General features: G+C 33.9%; 1 protein-coding gene across 9 annotated transcripts in view; it reads right to left on the bottom strand.

The window, feature by feature from the left end:
• WDPCP (WD repeat containing planar cell polarity effector) overlaps positions 1–25,582 on the bottom strand; it is a 380,072-nt gene that overhangs the window by 102,251 nt on the left and 252,239 nt on the right. The window contains exon 16 of one of the 9 annotated variants that reach the window (XM_087436668.1): positions 22,342–24,224. The exons of the other annotated variants lie outside the window; for them this stretch is intronic. Within the exon in view, the coding sequence (XP_087292794.1) occupies positions 24,199–24,224 (26 nt within the window). The 3' untranslated portion in view covers positions 22,342–24,198. Of the gene's footprint in view, positions 1–22,341; positions 24,225–25,582 lie in introns of those variants that run through there. 9 annotated transcript variants of the gene reach the window in all.

The raw sequence follows: 25,582 nt of genomic DNA, 5'->3' as shown, positions 1-25,582 counted from the left end.
TGAGTCCCTTTACATCTCTTTTATAACATTTTGTATTGTTTTAATAATATTAAAATTGATTTTTTTCTTTTGAAGGTTTCAGAATGCCATATAAATAGTCAAAGTAATGCATAGTGGAGATTCCTTTATTCTACACTCTAGACTTTTGCTAGTAGCCAAATCTGAATGGCCTGTACTTGCCCAGCGAATTGTACTTATGAATGGGACCATAATGGGGGTCTGTCATTTAATGACCAGAATTTCACCAGAACCTACAGATAAGAAACATTTTTAGTAGATATATTGTGTGCTTTGACAGAAATAAGCTACAGGCTTTAAATGAAATATAATTTTCCTTTGAGAAGTTAAGGTGAAATGTTCGTTTTTTATTTAAAAAAAAAAATTCCCACTCGATTATGCTAAGGTTTTTTTCTCTTTTTATTTTTAATAGTATCATGAAGGGTACCAATATTACTCCCCCTTTAATAGGTATGAAAACTAAGGCATATAGTATTAATTTTTTTTGTATATATTAATTTTTAAGAGATGTGCTCATGTAATGATGTTTAATAATGCTTAATGTGTTATTACTGTATTATTAAGGGCAAGGTAAAAAAATCACTTCTTCCTGGCCTCTGTCCCTCTGCCTCCAAGCAGTACCTCTGCCTGAGAAAGAGAAGTAGCATGGGGAATATAACATGAGCGATTAATTTTTTCATATTTCATGGGGAAATGACTAGATACACTAATGGAACGGGTGCTTACACTGTGCCTATGTGAGCTGCCGTGCATAAGGCTGAAACAGGAGTATCTGCTACACGTGCCCAAGGGTACTGCTTTACTGTGCATTGTCACAGTACTTCTTTGGAATGTTGCCCATGACTCTTCTGGTATATTCTTCTTCTGGTGTGTATTAGAGGCAAGATAATCATTTGGCCACGTTTTATCTTTTGTTACTTCCCAAACAGATGCAAAATTAGAGTTCCTATCAAAATTGATTTTAATACCACCTATTCAAAAAAGTAAATAAAACAGAGGTTAAATTAACATAAGAAATGGAATAAATAGCAACAAAAAGACAATCTAAATCACTTTTTAAATAAATAGACATAACTAAGATACTGATTAAAATAATTATTTTCCATACTTGAGCTTCCACAAATTAGGTCAAGAAAAGAAATTACTTATTTCAAAATTGACCTAGAAAAGCTAAAAAAATTTAAAAAAAAATACTATTCAAAAGCTGTACATTGGCCTATCTTTGGTAGCACAGTTACTTATTTCTTTATTATTATGTTTGGACCTTAAGATTCATTCCTTTCTTTTTTTAAAAAACTTTTTATTTTAAGTAATTATAGATATACTAGAAGTTGCAAAAATAGTACAGAGAGGGCCTGTGTAGCTTTCATCCAGTTTCTCTCGATGATTACATCTTACATAATTACATACTATCAAAGCCACGAAAAGAACTACTCCATCACTGTAAAGATTTCCCTCCTATTAGCCTCTATAGTGACAACCCCTCATCCCTCCTCTACACCCACATACCTAACCCCTGGCAACCACTAATCTGTTCTCCATTTCTATAATTTTGTTATTTTGAGAATGTTATGTAAATAGAATCATACAGTATGTGACCTTTTGAAGTTGGCTTTTTTTCATTAAGCATAATACCCTTCAGGTCCATCCTGGTTGTTGCATGTATCAATAGTTTGTTCCTTTTTATTGCTTGGTAGGATTTCATGGTATGTCTGTGCCACAGTTTAACCATTCACCAATCGAGAGACCTTTTGGTTGTTTCCAGTTTTTGGCTATTGCAAATAAAGTTGCTGCGAATAATCGTGTATAGGTTTGGTGTGGGCAATTGCTAGATCATATGGTAAGTTTTGTAAGAAACTGCTAACCTATTTGCCTGAGTGGCAGTACCATTTTACATTCCCACGAACGATGTATGCGAGATCCAGTTTATCTGCACCCTTGTCGGCATTTGGTATTATCACAGTTTTTTATTTTGGTTGTTCTAATAGGTCTTTAGTAATATCTCATTATGGTCTTAGTTTGCATTTCCCTAACAGCTAGTGATGTTGAACATCTTTTCACATGCTTATTTGCCACCCTATATCCTCTTCAGTGAAATGTCTCTTCATGTCTTTTGCCACTTTTTTTTTTTTTTTTTAATTCTTCATGTCTTTTGTCACTTTTGTAATTGGATTGTTTTTTGTTTGTTTTTTACTGTTGATTTTAAGATTTCTTTATATAGTCTAGATATGAGCCCTTCGTTGTGGTTTGCAAATATTTTCTCCCAATCTATAGTTTGTCTTTTCACGCTTTTCAGAGGGTCTTTAAGAGAGCATAAGTTTTTAATTTTGAGTAAGTCCAATTTATTAATTTTTTCTTTTATGGATTATGATTTTCATGTCATATCCAAGTACTCTTCACCAAGCCCTTCGTCCCCCAATTTTTCTTCTGTCTTATCTTATAAAAATTGTATATTTTATATTTAAATCTGTGATCCATTTTGAGTTAATTTTTGTATAAGGCGTGGGATTTAGGTCAAGGCACATTTTTTTTGCCTGTGGCTATCCAGTTGTTCCATCACCATTTGTTGAACAGGTATCCTTCTTCCAGTGAATTGCTTTTGCACCCTTGTCAAAAGTCATTTGGGCATATTTGTGTGGGTCTATTTCTGATTTCTCTGTTCTGTTCCATTTATCTGTGTGTCTATCTCTCCACTAATACCATAGTCTTGTTTATTGTAGCTATATAATAAGTCTTGAAAATGTGTAGACTGATACTTCCCTCTTTATGCTTTTCTTTTTCAAAATTATTTTAGCTCTTCCATATAAATTTTAGAATCATCTTGTCTATATCTACAATTAATCTTGCTTGGATTTTAATAGGATTGGGTTAAACCTGTATATCAATTTGAGGAGAACTGACGTCTCTGCTATTTTGAGTCTTCCAATCCATGAACATGGTATGTCTCTACGCTGATTTAGATCTTTGATTTTTTTTTATCGGTGTTTTGTAGTTTTCAGCAGAAAAGTCTTGTGTTTGTCAGACATACAACTAAGTATTTTATTGTTTTGAGCAATTGTATATGATATTGTATTTTTAATTTCAGTGTCTATATGTTCATTGCTAGTCTATGCAAAAACAGCTGATTTTTTAAAAATTTGATCTCTTGCAACCTTGCTGAACTCATTTATTAGTTCTAGGAGGTTTTATTTTTTTAGATTCCTTGAGATTTTCTATGTAGACCATCATGTGTCATCAGCAAATTGAGACAGTTTCTTTCTTCCTTTTCAGTCTGCATGATTTTTACCTTTTCGTGCCTTACTGCACTGGCTAGAAATTGAAGTACTTTGTTGAATAACAGTGTGAGAGTGGATTTCTTTGCCTTGTTCCCAATCTAGGGAGAAAACAGTGTCTTTCATCATTAATTATGATGCTTATTGTAGGTATTTTCTAGATGTAGTTGGAGAAGTCCCTCTCTTTTCCTATTTTTCTGAGAGTTTTTATCATGAATGCTGAATTTTGTCAGATGCTTTCTCTACATTGACTGAGATGATCTTGTGATTTGTTTTCTTTAGTCTGTTCATATAGTGGATTACATTGATTAAGTTTCAAATATTGAACAGTCTTTCATGCCCGGAGTACCCTACTTGATCATCATGTATAATTTTTTAAATATATATTGCTGAATTCCCTTTGCTAATATGTTGTTAAGGATTTTTTCATTTCTACTCATGAGGAATATTGATATGTAGTTTTCTTTTTCTGTATTCTGTTTGCCTGGCTTTGGTATCAAGGTAATACTGGCTTCATAAAATCAGTTGGAAAGTGTTCCATTCTCCTGTTTTCTAGAAAAGATTGTGTAGAACTGGTGTTAATTCTTCTATATAAGTTTGATAGAGGGCCGGCCCAGTGGTGTAGTGGTTAAGTTTGCATGCTCCGCTTCGGCAGCCCGGGGTTCACAGGTTCAGATCCCAGGTGCAGACCTACATACCGCTTATCAAGCCATGCTGTGGCAGGCGTCCCACATATAAAGTAGAGGAAGATGGGCACGGATGTTAGCCCAGGGCCAATCTCCCTCTGCAAAAAGAGGAGGATTGGCAACAGATGTGAGCTCAGGGCTAATCTTCCTCACCAAAAAAAATAAAAATAAAAGTTTGATAGACTTCTCCAGTATAGCCATCTGGGCCTGGCATTTTCTTTTTCTGGAGTTTTCAAATTATGAATTTCATTTCTTTAATATTATAAGACTATTCAAATTATCCATTTTACATTGGGTGAGTTTTGGTGGTTTGTACTTTTGACAAATTGGTCCATTTCATCTAAGTTGTCAAATTTAGGTGTAGAGAGCTATTTGTAGTATTCTTTGTACAACTTTGTTATCTTTTTGATGTCTGCAGGGTATGTAGCAATATTCTCTTTTTCATTCCTGATAAAGTATGGTGAGTCTTCTCTTTTGGTTTTTTTAGTCAGTCTCGCTAGAAGTTTTTCATTTTATTGATCTTTTCAAAGAACCAGCCTCATGTTTCTCTACTGTTTTTCTGTTTTCAATTTTATTGATTTTTGCTCTTCTCTTTATTATTTCCTTCCTTCAGCTTATATTGTGTATATTTTGCTCTTCTTTTTCTAGTTTCTTAAGGTGAGGACTTAGGTTATTGATTTGAGACTTTTGATCTTTTCTAATACAAGCATTTAATGCTATAAATTTGCCTCTTGGCATTTCTTTAACAGTGTTCCACAAATTTTAATATGTCATATTTTCATTTTTATTCAGTTCAATTTATTTTTAATTTCCCTTGAGATTGAGACTTCCTTTTTTTTGACCCATGGATTATTTAGAAGCATACTGTTTAGTTTCCAAGTGTTTGGAGATTTTCCTGTTATATTTAGATTATTTTTATGTATTATATATTTCTACTTGGATTCTACTAAATCCAGAGAACACACTCTCTATGATTTCAATTCTTTTAAATTTGTTGAGGTTTGTGTTTTGGCTCAGGATATGGTCTGTCTTGGTGTATGTTTCATGAGCAATTGAGAAGAACATGTATTCTGATATTGTTGGGTAGTTGACAGTGAGTTCTATGTCCTTGCTGATTTTCTGTCTAGTTGTTCTATCAGTTGTTGAGAGAAGAGATGTTGATATCTCTAACAACAATTGTGGGCTTGCCTAATTCTTTTAATTCTATCACTTCTAGCTTCACTTATTTGGCAGCTCTGTTGTTTAGTGCATACACATTTAGGCTTAGTATGTCTTCTTGGAGGGTAGCTCTTTTATGATTATGTAATGTTCCTCTATGTCCCTGGTAATTTTCTTTGCTTTGAAGTCTACTTTATCTGACATTAGTAGAGCTGCTCTTGATTTCTTTTGACTAATGCTTGGATGGTATATCTTTTTCCATCCTTTTACACTCAGCCTACCTATATCATTATATTTGAAATGAGTTTCTGGTAAACAGCATATATATTGGATCATATTATTTTAACACTCTGCAAGTCTCTGTTTTTTAATTGACCCGTTTAGACCATGGATATTTAATTACTGCTGCCTTAGGGCTTAAGTATCTTATTTTTTGTTTTCTCTTTGCCCTCTCTCTTTTTTTTAATGAGACATAATTGACATATAACATTGTATTAGTTTAGGTATACAACATAATGGTTTGATATATGTATATATTATAAAATGATTACCAGAATAAGATTAGTTAACATCCATCACCACACATAGTTCTAATCATTTTTTTTTTGTGATGAGAACTTTTAAGATTTACTCTCTTAGCAACTCTCAGATATACAATACACTATAGTTAAGTATAGTCACCATGCTGTACATTACATCTTCAGGACTGACTTATCTTATAACTGGAAGTTTGTACCTTTTGACCACCTTCCCCAATTTTGTCCAGTTCCCACCTTTGGTAACCACCAATCTGTTCTCTGTATCTATGAGTTTGGTTTTTCTTAGATGCCACATATATGTGAGATCATATGGTATTTGTCTTTCTCTGTCTGACTTATTTCACTTAGTATAATCCCCTCAGGGTCCATCCATGTTGTTGCAAATGGCAAGATTTCATTCTTTTTTATGGCTGAATAATATTCTATCGTGTGTGTGTGTGTATATATATATATATATATATACACATATATATAAAACACATTTTCTTATCCCTTTATCCTTCGATGGACACTTAGGTTGCTTCCATGTCTCAGTTATTGTAAATAATGCTGCAGTAAACATGGGGGTGCATGTATCTTTTCAAGTTCATGTCTTCATTTCCTTCAGATAAATATCCAGAAGTGGATTTGCTGGATCATATAGTAGTTCTATTTTTCATTTTCTGAGGAACTTCCATACTGGTTTCCATAGTGGCTGCACCAATTTACATTCCCAACAACAGTGCACAATTTCCTTTTCTACAGATCCTTGCCAACACTTGTTATTTTTTTTCTTTTTGATTGTAGCCATTCTCACAGGTGTGAGGTGATATCTCATTGTGGTTTTGCTTTGCATTTCCCTGATAATTAGTGATGTTGAGCACCTTTTCATGTACCTGTTGCCCATCTGTATGTCTTCTTTGGAAAAATATCTATTCAGATCCTCTGCCCATTTTTTAATTGGATTGTTTTTTTCTATTGAGTTGTATGAGTTCTTTATATATTTTGGATATTAACCCCTAATCAGATATAAGAAGATTTGCAAATATTTTTTCCCATTCTGTAGGTTACCTTTTCATTTTGTGATGGTTTTCTTTGCTGTGCAGAAGCTTTTTAGTTTGATGTAGTGCTACGTATTTATTTTCCTTTTATTACTTTTGCTTTTGGTGTCAAACCCCCAAACATCATTGCCAAGACTGATGTCAAGGAGCTTACCACCTATGTTTTCTTCTAGGAGTTTTATGGTTTCAGGTCTTATGTTCAAATCTTTAATACATTTTGAGTTAATTTTTGTGCATGGTATAAGATGGTGGTCCAGTTTCATTCTTTTGCATGTGGCTGTCCAGTTGTCCCAACACCATTTATTGAAGAGACTATCCTTTCCCCATTGTATATTCTTGGCTCATTTTTCATAAATTAATTGACCATATTTGCATGGGTTAATTTCTGGGCTCTCCATTATGTTCCATTGATCTATGTGTCTGTTTTAATGCCAATACCATACTTTTTTGATTACTAAAGCTTGGTAGTATAGTTTGAAATCATGAAATGTGATGCCTCCACTTTATTCTTCTTTCTTAAGATTGCTTTGGTTATTGGAGGTCTTTTGTGGTTCCATACAATTTTTAAGATTGTTCTATTTTTGTGAAAAATACCATTGGAATTTTTATAGGAATTGCATTGACTCTGTAGATTGCTCTGGGTAGTTTGGACATCTTAACAATGTTAATTCTTCCAACCCATGAACATGGTATATCTTTCCATTTATTTTTGTCTTCTGCAGTTTGTTTCATCAGTGTCTTATAGTTTTCAGTGTACAGATCTTTCACCTCTATGGTTAAATTAATTTCTAGGTATTTTATTCTTGTGATGCAATTGTAAAAGGGATTGTTTTCTTAATTTCTCTTTCTGATAATTTGATATCAGTGTATAGAAATGCAACAGATTTTTGTATGTTGATTTTATATCCTGCAACTTTCCTGAATTTGTTTATTAGTTCTAACAGTTCTTTGGTGGAGTCTTTAGGGTTTTCTATATATAAAATCATGTCATTTGCAAATAGTGACAGTTTTACTTCTTCCTTTCTAATTGGGATGCCTTTTCTTTTTCTTGCCTAATTGCTCTGGCTAGAATTTCTAATGCTACGTTGAATAAAATGTGGCAACAGTGGGCATCCTTGTCTTGTTCTTAGAAGAAAAGCTTTCAACTTTTCTCCTTTGAGTATGATGTTAGCTGTGGGCTTGTCATATATGGCCTTTATTATGTTGAGATACATTCCCTCTATCCTCACTTTATTGAGAGTTTTTTCTCATAAATGGATGTTCAGTTTTGTCAAATGCTTTTTCTCGTGTCCTATATTATTGCCTCCTAACTAATTGGCTGTAAGGCAATTTTGCTGTAAAAGATAAAACAATTAGGAGCTGGCCCCATGGCATAGTTGTTAAATTCCGCATGCTCCGCTTTGGCAGCACAGGTTCGCAGGTTCAGATCCCAAGTGTGGAGCTACACCACTCGTCAGCCATGCTGTGGTAGCGACCCACATACAAAATAGAGGAAGAATGGCACAGGTGTTACCTCAGGGCTAATCTTCCTCAAGCAAAAAAAAGAGGAAGATTCGCAACAGATGTTAGCTCAGGGTGAATCTTCCTCAACAACAACAACAACAGAAAGATAAAACAATGAAAAATGAAATAAAAGAGAGGGACATTTAAAAAGGACATAATGAAACATGTAGTACATACCTGGACTACATTTAAATGTTCCACCATATGCCAAGTCCTTATATTTCACCAGATCATCTAAGTCAGATGGCAAAATTCTGTCCACATCATGTTCTGCACTGTCAGATGGCGAAAAATTTTCACGAAACTTATACTCATCAGGAATCATGTAACCATTTCTTTTTTTGAGGGGGATAGGAGGAGGAGCTTGATTCTTCTTTTGCCTACAACTTCTAATAATGTATGATAAACATGGTAAAGATGGCATTAGAGAACAAGCTGTTGTATCTAAATCAGCTAAAGAATTGATAATTAATGCTCTCAAAGACTGTTGTGAATGACTAGCCGCCTCTTTTATATTTGCCATAGCTTGGCAAACTTTTGGTTTTGATGGGTGAAAGAGATGACTGTGCTCACTGAAGGATTTGCAAACTGGTACGTTATCATTTTCTAGTTTAGAACGCAAAATGGCTTTCTACTCTCTTATTTCACCCTTCTAGTAAGTTTTATCACCGTATGTTCTACTTGAAACCAACTGCCAAACCAAACTGCCAACCAGTTATTTTATCTTTTACGGCAAAATTGCCTTATGGCCAATAGTTATGCTGTGAAAATGTCTGTGGCAAAAATTTTTGCTGCAAAGATGTCTACGGCACAGATACTTACAGCTAAAGTACCTGGAACCACTTTTTCTTCATATATTGAGATTATCATATGATTTTTATTCTTCATTTTATTAATGTGGTGTATCACATTGATTGATTTGTGGATGTTGAACCATCCTTGCATCCCTGGAATACATCCCATTTGATCATAGTGTATGACCCTTTTAATGTATTATTGAATTCAATTTGCTGATATTTCACTAAGGATTTTGCACCTATGTTCATCAGGAATGTTGGCCTGTAATATTCTTTCTTGTAGTGTCCTTACCTGGTTTTGGTATCAGGGTAATAATGCTGGCCTTGTAGAATGAATTTGGAAGTGTTCCCTGCTCTTCTATTTTTTGGAAGAGTTTGAGAAGGGTCGATATTAATTCTTCTTTAAATGTTTGGTAGAATTCACCAGTGAAGTCATCTGGTCCTGGACTTTCATTTGTTGGAAAGTTTTTGATTACTGATTCAGTCTTCTTAACTAGTAATTGTTCAGTTTGGATTTTCTGTTTCTTCATGATTCTGTCTTGGCAGGTATATATTTCTAGGAATTTTTCCATTTCTTCTAGATTGTCGAATTTGTTGGCACATTTGAGGTTTTGATTGAGACTGTACTTAACTATAAGTCAATTTGGGGAGTAGATGTGTTTGAATATAATTATGTCCTCAGGGCTTACTAAATTGTGCCATAGGTGGTTGTGATTTTTTCATCTTTTTGAAATTTTTTCTCTCTGTTCTCACTTAGGCTTCTACTTGTTATTTCTAATAACCACCATGAGCCTTTTCTGCTGCGCTCAGAAAAAACAAGCTTGTAAGCTTCTCAATCTTGTAAGAAATAAGTTCTGCATGAATAAAGTACATAAGATCTAGTTTAGTGCATGGGCTTTATGATGTTTGTTTTGGCTATTTGGAGTTCTTTTTTATTTTCTGTTTTTCAACCATGTTTAGTTTAAGCAGCCAGATAAATGATCATTCGGAAAAAAAGGGGTTATTGCTGTACATTATGCTCATGTTATTTTACTAGATTTTTTATAGCCTATTAAAATACAATAGCTACAGAATTTACAAATCACATACAGTGCCCTCTAAGGATAATTATAATCTTGCACAAAATGTCACTGACCCCTATACGAAAAACCAGTGAATTGTATATTTTAAAATGGTTAATTTTATATTATATAAATTTTATGTCAACAAAAAAGTTACTGATCCTATGTTTAATATAAATTATTTAAAAAATTACTTGAAAGATGAAAGAGAATCTAAAGAAAGAGAGTATTTTAAAAGTAAACTTTTTGCTTCCAGGTAGGATGAAAGAGTTTGCAGCACACCAGTATTCCATCTGAGAACAAACAGAAATCTGGATAACAAATTTAAAAAAAGATCTGTTCTATTTTAGGTAAATATATACTATATCATATGTAATACATATAATATTATTATATATGTCTGTGTATACGTATGTACATACACTCACACCCCCCCTACCCCCCAGGAATAGGGGAAGGCAAGAGGTAGATTGAATTTTACTGAAACTACAACCCAGCCTCAATTTAGCTCAGTCTCTGATTGGATTAAAGTGATCAGCCTATACTCTTTCTGCTTAGCGGAGGAAAAGGAGAATTCTCTCTGGAGGAATATAACATCATCAGAACCTCTCTAATTTTTTGGATTCAAAGTGCAGAATTCAATAAAAAATTACCAGCAAAGCCAAGAGATAAGATTATACCACTGAAAAACAAGGGAACAAACAGACAATAGAAACAAATTCACAGGTGGTCCAGGTATGGGGCATTAGTAGACAAAGGACCACTACAATTTGGTTAGTATTTTTTTGTTTCAAGAACATAGTCTCTCTTAAGTAACCTCAGGAATTAAAAAGGTTATTGTGACTCCTGGAACTGAGATTCAGTGGTATTCTCCCAAACTCTTTCTCACGAACCATCCTTATTTCTCTCTCAATTGTGCTTCTGATCTACGTATCTGCTCCAGTCTCCTTTTTTTATCAGTGCATGTAAGACCATATACAAAAATTTACTTTATTTTTATACACAAAAAACAAGCATATAGTAAATGAAACTCAAAAATATGCCATTTACAATAGCATAAATATCCTAAATACACAGAAATAAATTTAAGGAAAGATATGCAAGACTTCTACATGGAGAATTGTGAAATATTAAGAAAAACTGAAGACAAATAAATGTAAGTATGTATAGCAAGTGGAAGATTCAGTGTTCCAAAGATGCCAGTTCTGGGGGCCAGCCCAGTGATATCATGGTTAAGTTTGGCATGCTCCTCTTCGGTGGTCCGAGTTCACGGGTTTGGATCCCAGGTGTGCATCTACACCACTCATCAGCTATACTCTGGCAGCGACCCATGTACAAAATAGAGGATGGGTGGCATGGATGTTAGGGCTAATCTTCCTCAAGCAAAAAAAGAGGAAGATTGGCGGCAGATGTTAGCTCAGGGTGAATCTTCCTCAGGGGAAAAAAAAAAAAAAAAGATGCCAGTTCTCCATAAACTGATTTTATAGATTCAATGCAAACCCAATTAAAGTTTTATAACAGTATTTTTTATGTAAATTGACAATGTAAATGTAAATACAGAGGGCCAAGAATAGTCAAGGCAATTCTGAACAACAAAGCTAAAAGACTTACATTACTAGAAATCCAGACCTTTGGCAAATCTGTAGTAATTGAAACAGTGATAATGGTGCAAAGATAGACAGATATAGTTTAGTCACCTGATTTATGACAAAGGTGACACTGCAGTGCATTAGAGAAAGGGTTAATCTTTTAAATAAGTGGTGCTGGATCATTTGGATATTCATGTGTTTAAAACATAAAATTTTAAAACCCTGCCCCACAGTGTATACAAAAATAAGTTCTAGATGGAGTATAGACCTAAATGTGAAAGGTGAAACAAAGATCTTAAAGAAAACATAAGAAATCTCTTTGTGACCTTGGAGTATTACAAACTTTCTTAGAGCACAAAATGTAATAAACATAATGAAAAAAATGGGTAAATTGGAGTACATTAATACTAAAAAATTCTGTTCATCAAAAGACAATATTAACAAAGCAAAAAAGGCAACCCAAGAGTGGGACAAAACATTTATAGTACATATGTCCAACAATGGGTTTGTATCAGGAGTATATAAAGAACTCCTGAAAAAGGATGAGGACGTAATAGAATGATGATCAAAAATCTTGAAAGGCACTTCCCAAAACATATCCAAATTTTCGATAAAAATATAAAAGGATGCTCAACTTTATGAGTCAACAGGGAAATATAAATTAAATCTACTATGTAATACACTATACACCCTCCAGAAGAGTAAAATGGTGGCAACGGATAATAAATGTTGGCAAAGATGAGGATGAACTGGAATTCTCATGTACAGATAATAAAAATGTAAATTGTTTCACCTCCTCTGGAGAAATATTTGGAGGTGTCTACTAAAGTTGAATGTATGTAGAAATGTATAAGTATAGTCACAAAGGACGTGTAGAAAAGAGCCCCAAATTGGAAACAATTCAAATGTCCGTCCTTGACAAAATGAATAAATAAATTGTGGCATATATTTGTGGCATACAGTGGAATAATATACATAACAACATGGGTGCATTTCACCAACATAATGTTAAGTGAAATAAGACCCCAACCCTCCCCCCAAATGAACCCTAATAGTCATCTCTATACATTACTACAGTACATATATTTATGACTGCACCTATTTCTAGATAAGGGATGCATGATTCTCTTCCAAGATTAGGTAAAACTTATCTGTAGTTTAGAAGTCAGGAGTGTTTATCCTTAGGAAGTATGAGAAGGGGAGACAAGGGAGCCTTTTGAGGGTGCTGATAAAGTTCAGTTACATTATCTGGATGCTGGTTATATGGGTGTATTCATTGAGTTGAACACTCACAGTGTGTACACTCCTCGAAATGTATGTTATACTTGAACATTTACTTTAAAAAGTACACACTCATTTTCCTAGGATAGAAACAAAATTCAGCCCTTTAGAAGCAAAGTTTGTGATCTAACCATATTCTTTGTTGAAACCCCATGTTTTGGGACAGGAGTTTGTAACGACAGCTAAGTAACTGCACAGCCTTGAAAAAAAGGAGAAGTAGGTGATGGAAATATAAATTTATCTCTTGAATTGTTTGGTCAACAAATAGATATGTAAACTCTAAATAAATATATCTACTGGTGGGCACTCTAACTGTAAAGGAACCTAGAGACTCCTCCCCTCCCCCAATTGCTAGTTATTTCCTTCTTTCTGAGTAAAAGCCTTTCCTAAGCATTTAAGCACTTGAACTCAATTCTGAGACAGATAACAGGAGAAAAAAAAAAAGACTATGTACTCTACAGATCTTTAAAATACTATTTATTTAAATCCTTTTAAAAGGTATTGTTTTCAAGATTTCTTGAAATTCCTGACCTGAGTCATCTTGGTGATATGTCACACCCTGTCACATCAAGTTACCTTACATTGAATAAACAGAAGAAAACTTATAAACTTAGCTTGCATACCACCTGACATGAAAATATTTGCCAGCTATTTCTTCTGCTTAAATGAACGTGTTCCAAATATCTAGATAATTAGTTTGGAAAAACTATAAATTTTATAAAAAATAATGAAATAGTCATCTCTATAAATTACTACAATGCATATATTTATGAGTACACCTAATTCTAGATAAGGAAAGAGTTTTACTGGAAACAACATGTTTCTCTTTCACATTTTATCTTCTTTTTTCCCTGCATATGAATGTATGTGCACAAACTTGTTTTACTTCCTTCTTAGAGGCAGTCTTACCAGGAACATGGTAGCTATCTAGTACAAAAGAATTTAGCCAGAATATAAAGAAAAAAGAACTAATTGAGTTTTAACAGAAAATTTACCCCAGAAGTATTTATGGTACTTAGGTTAACGTACCATTTGTTATGAAAAAGTGTTATGAAGATCTAAACACTTTTATTTCTGATTACTAAGGCAACATGAAGTGAGAAATTTATAAGGATATTCAGGTAATTTGGGAAAAAAGAATTTTTCTGACTGAGGAAAAGTAGTCTTCACACACACTCAACAGTCTCTCAATTAATGTAAATTATTTAGCTTAAGCAAATTTACTAAACAATGCTTAGTTCTCTGTCTCATATTCTGTTGTTATAAATATAGCTTTAAATAAAAATACTCACTGAATGAACAAGTCAGTTCCCTTTAGTTCTGGAGGAATTGCAGAAGTTTACCATTTAGTAAGTGAAGGAACTGTTTAGCTCAAAGTCTAAGGTAAAGAAATTCAGTTCCACATTAGTATTTATTATAACCTGCCAGCTTACTGTTCAAAGGTGTTATAGATTGTATGAGACAGTGCTCAAAGCTACTTTCTTGCACTATGATGTGGTAAACAAAGATGACAAAGAAAACCTTTCTTGCTATCTTTTTTATGCCCTCCCCCCAAAAAAACAATGAAAAGCAAAACAACTCAAAAATAAGTAACAAGCGATGTTAGGCAGCAAGGGATATGGAAAATAGCAGTGGACTTGAAATAAAAAAGAATGGCAAAGTAGTTCAAAGTATGAGATTTGGAGTCAAACGGGAATGGTTTTAAATTCTGCCTCTGACACTTTGAGTCTCTGTGTCCTTATTTATAAATGGGAAAACTTATATTTAACTCCTATGGTGGTTGTAAATACGAAACATAACAGTAATTGCGGAGCTTAGCAGTATGCCTGGCAAATAACATGTGCTAGTAAATAGTTATTTTTATTTTTTATGAAGATTGGTTCCTTTATTTTCTTACCCTGATAACATTCCATTTTTAGATTCAGCATAGTAGGAAAGTTGAGAACATATGCTTTGAGGAAAAAACGACCTAATGTGTAACTATTTTTCTCCATCATACTTTCTTCATCTGTAAAATAGATATGTTGTGAGATTGTTGTGACCATTAAATGAGGTAATGCACAAACAGTATTCGACATATTCTCTGACATGTAGTAAGCACTTGATAAATGGTGGCTAAAATCGTAAGACCTGGATTCTGGCTTTAGCTCTAGTACTGATCACTACGTAACTTTGAACAAGTCGCTCAGCCTTTCTGAATTTCATCCAAAAAACGGGCATAACAACACCTGTCCTGTTTATCTTTTAGGATTGTTGCAATACTAAAATGATGTAGTTGAGCACTTTGAAAAGTGTAAAGCCCATAAAAGTCGACAGTATTATGATGGTTCTGATGGCAGTTTAGAGGTTAAGCACCATAAAAATCGGATTTCAAAATCGATTTTATATAATCAGGAAAGCTGTGCTTGACTTCTGCTAGTTTTGCAGACAATACACAAGTGATGAACATTATAGGAGTGTCATTTTTCTTTGTTGAGATTAGTTTATTATGGTACTCAGCATCAGAAAAGTTACTTAATATGAATATTTTGTCTTGTTCATCACTCAGGAATAAGATATTAATACTTGAATTTATGTACATTGTAGTATAGAGTGTATAACAAGTGTATGGAAAGTTTTTATTGAGCAAAAAGGCCTTCTTTGGCCTCAGGAAGTCACTTCTAACAAGAAGGATATATTATTATGTTATCACATTAATTACAATTGTGAAGCTCTCTAAAAGATGAAAAACGCTCTATAAATGCTTAACATTTATTGCTAGTAACACATAACAAGGTTAAGCTCTTCAAAATGCAGTTACTGCTTGATGAGTTAGTTGTTAAATAACATGACATGCCAAAAAGGGAGCTGCTATATCATGTGAGGGATTTCATGATTATAGCAATCATTAGAACTTCTATTATGAAATAGTTATAACTATTAAACCATGATTCTTCTAAGGTTATTATTGTCTTAGAAAATTGAGGCACTGAAAAGTGAAATAATTAGTTTGATTCCACACTTTAAGCTGGCACAGAATAAGGTGTAAACTTCTGGGAAACCCTGAAGTGATGCTGTGGAGCTGCACTGTCCAATGTGGTAAACACTACCACGTGTGGCTGTTGAACTCTTGAAACATGGCTAGTATGACTGAGGAACCAATTTTTAAATTTTATTTAATTTTAAGTAATTTAAATTTAAAAACTGATACTCAGTTTAGTGATTGTAAAAATTTTAAGAATGTATGGACCAACTTGGGTACCTGAAACTACTACTTCAACTATAAATTTTATGAAATCTAAATACAGATAAAGTTATTTCTGATGAAAATTTAACATCTGATTTGAGATGTACGTTAAGATGTAGTAGAAAATTTGAAGTTATGTATGTGGCTTGCACTGTATTTCTGTTGGACAACACTGCTATACAGGTTCAAAGACATGCAATAAATTATATATGATACGGACCCTACTCCTTTTTGTATCCTTCCAATTAAATTGTAGGAGGTTGGAGAAGAATATGGGAATGTTAAAAATTCAATTCTGGTAGTTGTAGAATCAGGAACAGTTATAGGTCTTTTGATATGTAGAGACTTGGCCTTCAGCAACCATAACACGTGATTAACCATAACCACATAACCTCAATGATGTGCTGTTAAATGATTAACAACTAGCTCTTCAAGAACCAAAGCAAAACAAAAACAACAACAAAAAAAACACAACCAATTTGCTGATTTTTGTGGTGTAAATACTCCTACCATGGCCAATTTCAGGCTACCAACATGATGTCACTGAACTTGGAATTGGGAAGAGATATACTCAGTTGGCACTTGCAAGGCCATAGGAGCCAGCCCTAGTGCATTAATGGAATACCTTATGAGTTGCTGACATCCGTATTTCTTGAAAGATGTGTATTATGTATGTGGTGGAGGCTGAAATAGATCACCTTTAAACTAAATTCTACCCCATAGCAAATTATAGGATTATTAGATTTGGGCATGTAGGGCATTTTATTTTCTTTAAACCTTTGGGACCTGACTATAAAAACCCTGATTCTTCCCTGATTCCCCTTAAGAATATAGATTTATGGTTTTATGAAGCTATTTTGTAAACTGTAAAATGGTTAAAAACAGGTAAAAATACTACTTAATTTTGATAAAGCAGATCCATGATTTTAATTCATAAACTTTATAGTCATAAAATCTTTGTCATAAACTATATGACAAAGATTTTTTTTTGTGAATAGAGATTTCCTGGGGACATGGTAAGCATATAGGAAGATTACCTTCAGAATTGATATAAATGCTGACACATTATACAGAGAATTTTATACATGTAAAATATCTGTAAGAGGTCCAAATTCAGCTCTAAAGTTCAATAGTTTTATGGTGATGGTCAGCTAATATGTGTGAAATCATTCTGTTTATTTGGAAACTATTCAGTTTCTATATTAGCTCCTCTGCTTGGGCATCTTGATGTTACTTTATACTGAAATTTATTGTAGCAAAAAGCATAAGTCTTTTGGGGCTGGCTCCGTGGCGTAGTGGTTAAGTTCGCTATGCTCCGCTTCAGCTGCCTGGGTTCGTGAATTCGGATCCTGGGTGCAGACCTACACCACTCATCAGCCACGCTGTGGCTGCGACCCACATACAAAATAGAGGAGGATTGGCACAGATGTTAGCTCAGGGCGAGTCTTCCTCAAGCCAAAAAAAAAGAGGAAGATTGGCAACAGATGTTAGCTCAGGGTGAATCTTCCTCAGCAAAAAAAAAAAAGGTGTGAGTCTTTTAAAGGCATTTGAGGATTTAATTCAAAAGTATCTTTTGAAAAAAGCAATTCCCTTGCTAAGAGAATACTCAAACTTATTTTTTTCAGTATGAGTTTGTACTATTAGGTGGATGTGAATAAATTATCTTTTTTTCACAGAGCTGTATGTTGTCTAGAATTTTGTAGTGTCTTAGTTGAAGTTCTATCCAGTCATATCTAATCATATGCATAGAATTTTAGTGCTGAAAAAGACTTAAATTCTTCTAGTTTTATCTGCTTATTTGATAGATGAGCAAACTGAGACCCAAAAAAGTGACTTTTTAAAAGTTAGATCATTAGTCTTGAAAGTTTAGACAAAACTAGAACTCACCTTTCCTTACTACCACCTTAGTATTCTTAAAGTTTGTAGCATATTAGTGCATGAGTTCACTTGTCCATTCACATTTTGGGATTATTGATAGCAGATATTTTGCTGTACTCCACATTAGCCAAGTTAGCACATAATCTATTTATTCTTAACTTCATGGTTTCATTAGTTACTCTTAATATTATATAACAATCCTCAAGCAAAATTCTTCATTATTTACTTGCAGAAAATTTAATTGGCAATAATTCTGTCCTAGATCAGCACAGTGTACTAGTCTGCCTAACAAGTAAAGCAGAGAAGAAGGCTTGAGACATTGACTCCTTTCTGAAAAGGAGAAAAAGTAGGGTTAAAGCCCAAATAGTTTAATGTTTGCACTTTTCTTCACAGAACAAGACTATTATCTTTTGCTAAGTAACTGTCAATTTATGACTAGGTGAGTTCTGAAAAAAAATGACACCTTATTTCATAAAATAGTGATCTAGTATTTCAGAGCTCAAAAATGTTACATATGTAAACGATGGAAAGGTTTGACCTGAACATAACTACCTAATTTAGAGAAAATGTCTGGTTAAGGTGATTAAGAATTGGTATTATTTAATATGTCACATTCTGTGATTGACAATATTATGTCATCACAAAGAAAGGAACAAAGGTTGGATAATTGTGTATTCTTAGGAACTTTACTGAAAACTATAAATCTCTTTTAAGTTATACACATAATACAGTCTTGTATAGACCTCTGCAGCTAAGCAAAGCAGTTAGTCTTTGATGTGCTTATAGTTACGAAAGGTTTAGGGTAATGTCTCTAGGCTACATGCCTAGAGGTAGGAAGGTATGGATCAAAACTGACACCAGGACACAATAAAGAGAACACAGATGAGGCGGGGCCAAAAGCAGGTTGGCGTGAATACAGCTCCTAAGGCGAATGAGTAATATAATGTAGCCTCTCAAGCACACTGTAGGAAACAGTTAACCACAATTTTAAATGGTAGAATTAAAAACCTCTTTTGTAGCTTAATTTTAGAAGAATTCTCTATTAATAATGAGATATTTTAAGTATAAGAGCAAATCTTTACCTTCATCCATGTATCATCTACTGGATATAATTTTATACATTTTTACAGTGGTACCATGATTTTATAGTAAAAACAAAAAGGCATTTAGGAAGAAGATAACATTAAAAATTGGGCTTTTGAATGATTTTTAATGACATGGGAAAGTCACAACATACCATTGGGTAACAAAAAGGATGATAAATAAATGATTCAAATTTTGCTAAATATATACATAGCAAGAAGAGGAAACAGACTAATATTATCAATTATCTCTGGGTAATAATATATTGAGTAATCTTTATCATCTTTATACTGTATTTTAAAAATATTGAATTCTCTAAAGTTCTCCATTAAACACAAACAAGCTTTTCTATCAGAATTTTAAAATATATTTTAAAAGGAGATGGCAACTTATAAAGCTACAGCCTTTTTATAACATAGTATTTGAAAGATCATATATGGTAAGAGTATTTGGAAATATAATACATTGGGAAAAATTTCTTAATGTGGCTGTTGACGTATTTGCATATTAAGTGCAGCTCGGAATTGTATTTGAATAGGGTTTAAAAATATTTCCATTTATTTGCATGTGAGGATTATATAAAGGAAGTTGTTTCCCCATTTTTCTTATTTTCTTCTTCTAAATACTATTCCTCAGATCTCATTGTAACAGATGAAATGCTAGCTGTCCCCCTAAGTGGCTATTGCTTTTATAGTTACAGGTGTTTTGCTGAGTTATGGTCACCCCACTAAAGATATTTCCCAGACTTTCTTACAGTTAGATGTAGCCTTATGACCAGGTTCTGTCCAATGGGATATGAGCAGAAGTGATGTGTGACAACTACTGGGTTGTACCCTGAACAAGAAAAGAGTATGCCTTCCTTCTTCTTTTTCCTCTTTCTTGTAGGCAGGGATGCAGATCTTCAAAGATGCAGACGAAGGCTATACCCTAGAGATGACAAAGCAATACCATAGAAGAAGTCTGGTAATCTGATACCAGAATACTTTAGTAGTCCTGGAACACCTCCCAGGATTGTTATATGAGAAAGAAATAAAATTCTTTCTTTGTTACTTCACTGTGGTCTCTTGTTACAGCAGCCTAGACTATTCCATACCTAATACATTTATTAGGATTATACCACCACTAGTGCACCACCAGTGAAGCTCATTTAACCCTGGCCACTTTGATTCGATATAGTATTGGAGATCCTACCCAGAGCAATTAGGTAAGAAAAAGAAATAAAAGGCATCCAAATCAGAAAGGAAGAAGTAAAACTCTCTCTTTTTGCAGCTGACATAATATTATATATAGAAAACCCTTAAGACTCCACCAAAAAAATTTTAGAACTAATAAAAGAATTCAGTAAAGTTGGAGGATACGAAATCAATATGTAAAAATCTGTTGCATTTCTATTTACTAGTAATGAATTATTAGAGAAATTAATAAAACAATCCCATTTACAATTGCATCAAAAAGAATAGAATATCTCAAAATAAATTTAACCACGGAGGTGAAAGATCTGTATGCTGAAAACTGTAAGACTTTGATGACAGAAATTGAAGAAGATGCAAATAAATGGAAAGATATACTGTCCTCATGGATTGGAAGAATTAGTATTGTTAAAATGTATTTTAACACATTTTTAACACAAAAATTAAGTCAAAGTGGATTAAAGACTAAACATAAGAACCGAAACCGTAAAACTCTTAAAAGAAAACAAAAGCTCCTTGACTTTGGTGTTGGCAGTGATTATTTCAAAATGACACCAAAAGCACAAGCAATGAAGGCAAAAATAAATAAGTGGGACTACATCAAACTAAAAAAGCTTCTGCACACCAAAAGAAACAATCAAAAGAATGAAAAGGCAATCTACAGAATGGGAAAAATTATTTGCAAACCATATAACTGATAAGGGGTTAATATCCAAAATATACAAGGACACATAGACCTCAATAACAAAACAATTGAACAATCAATAAAATATTAGCAGAAAACCTGAATAGACATTTTTCCAAAGAAGACATATAGATGGCCAACAGGTACATGAAAAGGTGCTCTACAATCACTAACCATCAGGGAAATGCAAATCAAAACCACAATGAGATCACCTCACACCTGTGAGAATGGCTATGATCAGAAAGACAAGAAATAAGTGTTAGAGAGGATGTGGAGAAAAGGAAACCCTTGTGCACTGTTGGTGGGGATGTAAATTGGTGCAGCCACTATGGAAAACAGTATGAAAATGAAAAACAGAACTACCAAATGATCCAGCAAATCCACTTCTGGGTATTTATCTGAAGGAAACGAAAACACCATTGAAAAGATATATGCACCCCCTTGTTCACTGCAGCATTATTTACAATAACCAAGACATGGAAGCAACCTAAGTGTCCATCGATGGATGAATGGATAAAGAAAATGTGGAATATACTGTTATTCAGCCATAAAATGAAGGAGATCTTGCCATTTTCTACAACATGGATAGTACTTTGAGGGCATTGTGCTGGGTGAGGTAGGTGAGGCAGAAAAAGACAAATACTGTATGATTTCACTTATATGTGGAATTTTAAGAAAAAAAATGAACTCATAGATACAGAGAACAGATTGGTGGTTGCCAAAGGTTGGGGGTGGTTGAAATGAGTGAATGAGGTCAAGGGTACAAACATCCAGTTATAAAATGAATGAGTTCTGGGGATATAATGTACAGCATGGTGATTATATTTAATATAACTGTATTGTATATGTGAAGGTTGGTAAGAGTGTAAATTGTAAGAGTTCTCATCACAAGAAAAAGAATTTGTAACTATGTGTGGTGATGCATGTTAAGTAGACATTGTTGCAATCATTTTGCAATATATATAGATATCAAGTAATTATGTTGTACCTGAAACTAACATAATGTTAAATGTCAATTATCTCAATAAAAAAACCCCAATACCCATATGATATATGCCCATTATGTGAGTTCACTCAATGAAGAAGTGTAAAAAGTAGAAAATGAAAAGTTCCATCTTTCAGAGATAACCATTGATAACAGTAAGGTGTATATCCTTCCCTATTTTCAGGATATTTGTGCGTGAGTATATATTTTTCTATACAAATATCGGTACATGCCATTCTTTCATATCATGTAAAGCTTCAGTATAGTATTCTATTGAATGGATGTAACATAATTAAATTAAAATTCTTTTTCAGTGGAGGAAAAAAATAAATCTAAGGAAAGATGTGCAAGACCACTACAGTGAAAAGTATAAAACATTTTTGAGAAAAATATAGAACACCTATATAAATGGAGGGATATATCATATTCATGGGTTGGAAAACTCAATATTATAAAGAAATCAATTCTGCCTATATTTATCTATGGATTTAATGCAATTCCAACCAGAATTTCAGCCCCCTCCCTTTTTTTCTTGGGGGAGGGTGCAATCTGACTTTGAAATTTATATGGAAAAGTAAATGGCCAGGAATACCTATGGCCATCTTAAAGAAGAACAAAGCTGGACAACTTGCACTATGAGATATTAAGACTTAAAGCCAGAGTTCCTCAAAACAGTGAGATATTTGTACAAGTACAGACAAACACACCAATGGAATAAAGAGTCCAGAAACAGTTTATATATATACTGTCGCATATACAAAATTACCATGTCTTCGCCATCAGAGTGGCTAAAATGAAAAAGACAGGCAATACCATGCATCATTCAGGATGGAGCAAAGAACTCTTATGCACTGCTGTTGAGAAGGTAAACTGTTACAATTACTTCAGAAAACTGGAAGTAGCTACTAAAGTTGAACACATGCATATATCCTATGTCCCAGCAATTCCACTTCTAACCACATACCCAACAGATCTGTGTACATATGTCCATTCAAAGACATACACAAGAAGGTTCATAGCAACATTATTCACAATAGCCCCAAACTTAAACCAAATATCCATCAAAAGTAGAATGAATAAAATTGTACTATGTTCATATATTGGAATACTATTATACAGCAATAAGAATGAAAGAATTATATTGCATGCAACATTATGAAAGAATCTCACACTCATAATGTTGACTAAAAGGAGCCAAATATAAAAGAATATATGTGTGATTCCACTTCTTTAAAGTTTGAAAAAAGGCAAAACTCACCTGTGGTGTTATAGTAAGGATAGTTGGGCTGGGGGTATAGTATCTTGCAGGCAGTATGAGAGGGCTTCTGGGGTCCTGGTAATGTATGTTACTTGGTCTGGATACTGGTTTCAAGGATGTGTTCATTTTGTAAAAATTCACTGAGTCATACATTTATGTATGTATGTTATACTTCTCTATATGTATGTTATACTTCAATAAAAATTACCAAATCTGGGGCTGGCCCCGTGGCGTAGTGGTTTAGTTTGCGTGCTCTGGTTTGCTGGGCCAGGGTTTGCAGGTTTGGATCCCAGGTGCAGAACTACGCACCGCTCATTAAGCCATGCCATGGTGGCATCCCATATACAAAATAGAGGAAGAAGGGCACAGATGTTAGCTCAGGGCTAATCTTCCTCAGCAAAAAGAGAAAGATTGGCAACGGATGTTAGCTCAGGGCTGATCTTCTTCACCAAAAAAAAAAATTACTAAATTGTCCAGATTATCATTATTCAACTTCTCCTTTGGCAACTCTTGCTTTTAACTATGTTGACAGCTACTATGTGTGATGCTTTTTTACAGACTCTCCCATGTAAATGGAACTGCTACTACTTAAAAATACTCTTTTGATACCTTACATAATTTGCCCTCTTGCTTACATCAAAGAACCCCTTTGAAAGCCAAAAACTTAATTACTTTCTGCTTTGGGAAAAGTTTGAGAGAACAGTTGAATTAAATTGAGGGAATCTGAGAAAAAATTAGCTTTCCCCAGCATGATGTGGGCTCTAAGGAAGAACTAGGCAGAGTCTATGATGAGGAAACAGACTCTTTCCTAATTCCATTTGGAATTGTGGGTGGGAGTCACCTGAGTTTTCTGGAACAAAAGTGGAGTAGAACTTCATCTAAGATGTTCACCTCTTGATAGTTCCTGTTGTTATTGAATGGTGTCTTTGTCAAGGGATAGTAATTGAAGTCAAAGCATAAGGCCTGAAAAAAAGGCTGAAAAATGGGGAGTAACACAGTTTCAGTGAAGAAAAGATATTTGCTAGAAATGAGGCAGCGCTCCAAGGGGGGAACACCAAGCTGTCTGGCTAGGAATTATCAGTTGGCCTCAGTAACCTGATCAAAGAATCCACAGGGCACAGGACACATTTTGGTGAATAGGGGAGTTTCTTCATTTTTCTGAAATTTCATGGTAATCTCTTCACATTCCTTTTCACCCTTAGTAACTTTAAATAGCTTTAAAATGCAAAGATGGCCTCTATTATATCTGATATCCTCATGGAAAAGGCCGAGTACATGAAAACTAAGGAAAATTCTCATAAAATTTGCTATTAATTAACCTCCTTCTGTGTTTTCCTAAATGGCTAGAGGAATAAGGATGGAGAATATTTGTATCCCCATCATATAACATCATAATTCCTACTAAGATGGTATGGTTTCATCATTTAGTTAAAAGTAACTTCTCATAATAAATATAAATTGTACTTACCTCACAGAGTTGTGGTGATGATTAAATTAGTTAACATCTGTAACTTAGAATAATATCTGGCCCACAGTAAGCATTCAATAAATATTAGCTATTATTGCTCTTAGGAGGCTCATCATTATCCTTAGCAAGTAACAAGATATAGTAAGTCAACTGAAGTTATTCTTATGTAGTATCGTATTAACAGCGAGTATTCCTTTTCCATTAGGAATGGAGATTTGAAAGTGGTCTGTGCATCTTTTGGGTTTGATCAATTTGGAATTCTTTCAGGGTTGGGGAAGGAGAACAGAATTATCTTTCTGGTAAGTAATTGTCAGCTTTGGTATTCAGGTTGAGAGCTATCCTGGTGGTATGGCTTTGAGTTTTCTTCAGTACCACCTTGAAGATTGGGATCTCTGGTGGGTGATGTTAGAGAGAAGCTGACAGCTGCTCCCTTTGGCTATAAACAGCATTACAAAAACAAAGCACAAGATAATCTATCAATGGAGGGGTTTGTTATAATATTTTCAAGCAACTTACAAAGTGGAAATCTTATTAAAACTTCTTTGTTTCATAGGAGTTCTACAAAGAAATGAATTCTATTACAATTCTGAGGGTCCTTTGCCTCATCTAGAATAGGAAATATGAGAAGGAATAGGAATTGGGATGTCCAGAGATCAATACTTCCAGATTTAGTCACATTAGATAAACTGAGTTTAGAAAAAAGAAGCTCATGTTGATATTCTAATAGTTTTAAAAAACTATCATTTTTCTATATTATAAAGTTTTGAATGGACCTTACATTCAATTTAGGCTTCTGATTTGTCTTCTTTGGAAGACTACACTGTAAAATGACTCTAGTGGCTTCTAAATGAAAACAAATCACCCG

This window comes from Ceratotherium simum, chromosome 11, assembly GCF_057802395.1.
Source record: "Ceratotherium simum simum isolate JZ-2026a chromosome 11, ASM5780239v1, whole genome shotgun sequence".
NCBI classification, from domain to species: domain Eukaryota; kingdom Metazoa; phylum Chordata; class Mammalia; order Perissodactyla; family Rhinocerotidae; genus Ceratotherium; species Ceratotherium simum.
The sequence above is the reverse complement of the archived record's forward strand: the minus strand, read 5'-3'. Positions and strand labels throughout refer to the sequence as shown.